Source organism: Gavialis gangeticus, unplaced genomic scaffold (genome assembly GCF_001723915.1).
Source record: "Gavialis gangeticus isolate Ggan-Ray unplaced genomic scaffold, GavGan_comp1, whole genome shotgun sequence".
Taxonomy (NCBI): domain Eukaryota; kingdom Metazoa; phylum Chordata; order Crocodylia; family Gavialidae; genus Gavialis; species Gavialis gangeticus.
In genome coordinates this window covers 10265913-10271911 of record NW_017729014.1, presented here as the reverse complement: position 1 = coordinate 10271911, position 5999 = coordinate 10265913, and the positions used below count along the sequence as shown (strand labels likewise).

The following is a 5999-nucleotide window of genomic DNA, read 5'->3' as shown; positions in this document are numbered from 1 at the left end:
CCCGCCCGCCGAGCAGCCGCGCCCGCCCCTGGCTCCGCCCCGCCGGGCAGGGATGTCCAGCGCTAACGGTCGGGCGGGAGCTCCGCCCCCCCCACTAGGCCCAGGACAGACGGACACAGCTCCCATGATAGATGGAGGGACACAGCTGAGCATCCCCCTCCTCCATCCCAGCCCACCCCCTCCACCCCAGCCTGGGCAGGTGCCCCCCAGGGGTGGGCACACTGCCCCGAGCCCCGGGTCCCTCGCGGGACGGCGTTGCTGTGAGGCTGGCACGAGGGCACGGTGCCCTCCCTGCCCTGTGCCGCGGGCATGAGGAAGGAGAACGTCCCCCCGGTGTGGAGCGGGGCGCTGAGCACAGGTAGGCCGCCCTGGGCCAGGGGCTATGTGGCTCCTCGCCATGCTTTGTGGGTGCCCCACGCGGCATGGCCTCGGGGGCCCCTTGCCAGGCCATGCCGAGGTGGCTGCGTTGGGTCGGAGGCCCTGTGCTGTGGACATCTGCAGCCCTAATGAGATGCCGGCTCCACTGAGCGGGGGAGATAAGCCTCTTAGAGCGACTCAGCTGGGGCACCCAGGCTGCCGGATTCGGGGCATTAAGGGGACAAAGCTGCAGGTCTGTGCTGAGTCCAGGGAAACGGACACAAAGAGGCATTTGTGCCTGTCCCACGGCATTGGCCAGAGGAGAGGCATGTCCTGCGGTGGCTCTCGGGGTGAGTAGTATCCGGCACGAGAAGTGGCTTAGTGCAGGAGGAGAGTGCGACTATGGTGGCCCCTGCAGCCAGGAGGGCCTGGGATATGCACAGCCAGCCTGACTTCCAGCTGCGAGCGGCTTAGCCTAGCTCCTCCAGCCACAGCCCCGGGGCAGAGCTCCCTCCTGGTCCCTACCAGGTACAGATCCGAGTGCTGTGCATGGGCCCCCCCCCCAGGGCCCCAGGGCTCTTGGTAGGCTGAGTGTGCAAGCTGCACGCCTGCTGAGTGAGGGACGGGGAGAGTGTGTGACAACTCGTATCCACAGGACAGGGAAGTGTGTGCCTCTGGTGTGTGCATGTGGCCCTTTCACGTGTGCAGAGACTACGCACCATAGCAAGTAGATGGAGCAGACAGGAAACCCCTACACCCAACCCACCTGCTGGGTGATCTGTCACTGGTTTATGCTGCAGGTTTCCCACTTGTGCAAGGTAACAATTGAGCAGCTTTAACCTCTGGATGATGGGGAAATAAATTCACCTCCTGTGTAGGTGATTGTGTCATTTAGCATGGTTTTCTTTTGCTTTGTTGCTGGTTGTGACCTTGGTATTAAACCTGAATTAACTGGAAGTAATCCTATTTCTCCGCCCCCTCCATTCATGGTTCTGTTTGTTTCCCTGGAGCCTTAAACAATGAGAACAGACCTTTCGTTTCACTTTTATTTTCTGCTCATTTTCACCTTCAGGAGTTCCTGCGGTAGCCCAAGGCTGTGAAATGCAGAGTGGCCGCATTGGTCCTTTAAAATAAAATCACCTGGCTGTCACTGGTATTAGAAGAAAATATTGTGAATCCCTTTGGTCAGAGAGTTAAGTCTGGTTTGACCGAGGTTGCTGATAGACCGGGACAGGAACAATTGCAAATCTTGTGTCCCTTATTGCTATTCCAGCTTGCTCAGAAGTGTTCAGATGGATCCACGTTAAATCCCTGGTGATGTTTCTGAAAGGGTGAACTAACATGAGTGTAAAAGGCCACTGTTTTCTCCTGGACTGGACACTTAGGCAGGAATTGGGCGGAAAGAACTGTTGAAATGAAATCCCAGTTGTGTGTGCATGCTTGGCAGCAAGAGGTCAGTGGAATAGCCTGTGTGTGAATGTGGGAGAACATTTGCTCCTAGATTGTCCACCCTACGAGCAGAGGGTTGACGTGAGGTTCAGGGACCAAGGTTCAGGACTGTTACTCCTGGCTGATACTTAAGGCAGAAAATTATTTTGTAAAGAGCCATCATGTTGCACCTTGTGACCTTGCTTCATACAAGAACAAGCGCTGTGGGGAAGGCAGCACCAATCCAGGAAGTCTGTTCACTCATTTGATGCCAGCTCCTAATTAATTGGGGAAGGTGGGGAAATTAAATCTTCCCACTGGCAATATGTCTGAGAGCATATGAAAGGTGGCAACAGCCATTCCAAGGATCATTACAGAGCCATAAATGAGTGTCATCTGGGACTTCCATAATCAAGTCTGCTTCTTAGCTTTGATCAGATTAATGGGAGAGTTTCTATGTGAAGACCAGGGCCCATTCTCGATGAGAGAGAGCCAACATGCAGAAAATTGATCTTAGTGGTGGGCAAGCTGGACCTCTTTTCCGAGGAAAAAGAATGAGATATGCCTAGTTTGGAAGCTGAGATGCTGGAGCTAAAGCTGATTGATTTTTGCTGTTCTGGATGTCATAAATAATGCTCTTGGTGTGAACAAGACAATCCCTATTTGTTTCACTGTCGGTGTTGGCTGTTCCATTTCTGATTCACCAGGCAGGCTGAATAGGGCTTCTGTGTGCGTTTTGCAACATCATATTTCAGCTCACGTTCGCTGCCTTCAAAAAAAAAAAAAATCCAATAGTCAAACTGCTGACTTCAAGCTGTTTCTTCAATTTTCCCCTCCTTGTTTCTGATGCTTTGTCTGGCCTGCCATGTTAGCAGTCCTGTGTAGCTGTAAAGGGGTGATTTCCAATCTTAAGCAACCAGCCGTCAGAGAAATGGAAGAGCAGGGACACCAAATTCTGATAAGCATTAGGAGGGAATGGAGAGGAAAAAACATTGATAGAAGAGTGGGATTTATTGCTTACTTGCTTGCAAACACCAGGGGTATGAAAGCATGAAGCTGCCTAGAGCTATGATAGGCTGTCAGGTGTGATTTGGAGCATCCATCCTGGGGTGGGATTGGGACATAGATGACTCAGAGACTAGATGGCTAATTAAGGTCCTGGGTGCTTCGTCGTTGTGCAGGATGTCCCTCCACGTATGTAGAACACAGCCAGGACTAAACTGCTCTCTCTATGTGTTGCATCCTAAAATTTCTTTGCAGGGCTGTAGCTTGATTGCGGGGCATGGTTACAATGCAGTTCATGTCCATCTGTGCCACAGGACTGATCTGCAGTGTAAACACCTCAGTCACTGCTGTGTCCCCCAGCCCACTAGCCCTACTGATATGTAGAAGAGACTTAAGCCCTGCTGACAGAGGTGAGTGAGCAGAAACACTCCAGTTCAAGCCACCCCGCTCAAATTGTTTCAACTGATTCTTGGTAGGGAGATCCCTGCTTCATGGCTATTGAGCCTAAGCATCCTTAAAACTCAGAGAGCTTCACTGTTCACTAACGAGGACTTCTGGCTAAGGTGCCCTGAGCTGGTTTTAACCAGGGCGGTGACAATGGGAGGCTGCTGGAGCATGTGAATGATGCTAGACGAGGTCCTTCGTTTCCTTGAAGCTCCCCCTGGCCTACCAGATAGGAGCATCTCTTTGCCAAGACCTTGGTCATGCCCACAATATTTCAGTGCTGGGAGTCTGGCAGACTGGAAGGAGGAGCCCACTGTAAGGGGGTCCCTGCCACAGGCGAGACTTGGATATATGGGTCAAATATCTATGCTGCTTATAAGTGTCTATATTTCTATGGCTTGTCTTTCTCCAGAGCACAAAAACGTTCAAAAGAACGTGAACATCCATCTGGATCCTGGCACTGAGGATCGAGCTGAGGTTCCCCATCACTGGGCTGATGCTGCTGTGGTCTCTGTCACACCTGGCTGGGGAGTGGGACGTAGCAGAACGAGCCTTGTGACTGCAGCAGCTGGGAAAATCCAAGGCCTCAGGAAGCGGGATCCAAGCTTGGTGCAGACCAACCTTATTTGCCCTCCCCAGCCATTCTGGGATGCCACCGAGCGGCTCTCCAACTCCTGCTTCCAGCAGCAACACAACCTCTGCTCCAGGCTGCAGCAGCGTGGCAATGAAAACGTGATTCAGGGCAGTCGCCGCCTCCCTGCAGCACTATCACGTCGCAGGGATGCCCAACAGAGATGTTCCCGCTTGAGTACTACTGGTCTAGAGGGGAGCTGCAGGGATGCAAGCACTGGCCTTCCAGCCAGGAGTCTGCAGGAGGGGGTTGGCTCCTGTGAGCTGTCCTGTGGGCGCCGCACTTGCTGGAGCTCTCAAGAAGGAAGGAACCAGAGCCAGGAGCAGTGGACAGAAAAGCAGCAACACAGACTTCTTATTGCTTGCAGTGCAGGGCATGGAAACCCATCTGTAGCCAGTGCAGATGGCCTGTCCCCTGCTGTAGTGTCTGTAGACCCCTCTGCCAGGTCCACTCTCAATTGCAGGCCAGTGGTGTATGCCTCTTCCCGAGGGAGCTCCAGTGCAAGTGTGGCCTCACGTTGCCCTGGGCCTAGCTTCACCTTGGAGGAACTGAGTTCCCCCAGTCTGGCTGAGTCCCCTGCCCATCCTTCAGCCCTTCGGTCTGTCCTGGAGTCTTCCCAGGCCTCTGCCAGCCTGCACTGTTCAATCCAAAAGCTTAAGCAAGAGACTGCTGCAATGGGGATATTGGGCTCCCTGCCTTTGGAGTCCAGGTCTTCTCCCGTCACATGCAGGTTCTGCTTTGCTCCTGATGTCTCTCCACCTGCCATCCAGGGTGCAGAAGAGTATTGTGCCAGGGAAAAGACCAGGGCTGCTCAGGCTAGGATGAAATGGGGCAGCCCATTTGCTAAGGGCTGGGGTCTTGGTTCAGTAACAAGTGAGACTAAGCCGACCTCCATCTATCACAGGTACAGAACCACAGAGTTATACACCCAGAGAGCCAGCGTCTCTGAAGGAATTTGGTCAGGGCCCCTCTCTGCTGAGGCTGGCCCAGTTGGTCTGGTTGATACTGAAGCAGACGGTCCCTATGACTGCTCTCCCTACCTTGGCTACAGGTCACAGGCATGTGGCCATGCAACCACTCACTTCCCTGAGGAACCCTCGTTCAGATCTCCCCCCTGCTCTGTGTCTCGGAGAAAGGACCTGCCACCCAGCCCATACCCAGGTGGTCTGCAGGTGTCACTGGAGACACAGCACAGCAGGGCTCAGATGAACATTGGTGTAGCCATAGATGGGACCCCGAGGGAAGTGTGTGTGAGAGTCACTTCTCCTCCTGCAGAAACAGGGGCTGCTCCAGTCCAGCAGCTTTGCATTCACTCTAGCTGTGAGGGAGCCTCTGCCCCTCACTGCAAGTACCACGGGGAGCCAGCAGAGCTTTATGACGCTGCACTAGCTGCAGGCAAGGGACCAACTGTGGTGAATAGCAGGCCGTCTGCAGCCAGGTCCAGCCCTGGCCCTCTCAGTGTAACAGTCAGACGAGGCTCTAGCGAATATTCCTGGGCTGCCCCTGACGTTGACACTGCCAGAGAGGGAGGAAGGAGAGAGCTCTCTATCAAGGCTGTCTGCACGCCTCCTGCTGAGAAGAGCACTGGGGACCTGCCACCCCATGAAGTCAACTGCCGGGTGCAGCATGTTGCACCAGCCTGGGTAAGGAAATGTTTGGCAGGCAGCCCTGCTCCTCCCACCCCATGCCCTGGAGGGGGCTGGTCCCCACTTTGCCCACAGTGGGGGAAGGATGAACGGAGGGGCCTAGGGAAACCGGGTGTGGAAACAAGTCTCAGGCAGTTTTCTAGCTCCCAAAAGCCTGAGTTCCCAGTATGAATGATTGCCGTACCCTCCACACCATGGTCCCCTGCTGTCCCTGTCCTGTCTGGGTCCAGGGGGGCTCTGCTATTGTCCTGTTGGACCGTTCTGAGCTGTGTGTGCTCTCCTGTCACAAGGGCTAGTGCCTTCTGACTGATAGGAGCTGTGGCAGAAAGCCACCTTGGTCTCTCCCCAAAAATCTCTGCCCTGTGACACTGTGATTTAAATCTCTGTGCTGTGACCATTCAATTAGGATGGGCCCAGCACACAGGGGACCCCACCCTCAGCCTGTCTCTTTAGGGAACTTGAGCTGGCTGCATTCCTGAGGGAGGGGG

General features: G+C 54.4%; 1 protein-coding gene across 5 annotated transcripts in view; it reads left to right on the top strand.

Annotated features, from left to right (window-relative positions):
* The first annotated feature begins 268 nt into the window (after positions 1 to 268).
* The window catches only part of CUNH1orf167 (chromosome unknown C1orf167 homolog), a 26840-nt gene continuing 21109 nt past the window's right edge, over positions 269 to 5999 (top strand). For 3 of the 5 annotated variants that reach the window (XM_019511720.1, XM_019511722.1, XM_019511719.1), the window contains exons 1-2: positions 269 to 358; positions 3647 to 5508. In XM_019511720.1, coding sequence (XP_019367265.1) covers positions 310 to 358; positions 3647 to 5508 — 1911 coding nt within the window. In that variant the 5' untranslated portion in view covers positions 269 to 309. Of the gene's footprint in view, positions 359 to 1574; positions 1811 to 3646; positions 5509 to 5999 lie in introns of those variants that run through there. The other 2 variants (XM_019511724.1, XM_019511723.1) reach the window with 2 other exon arrangements.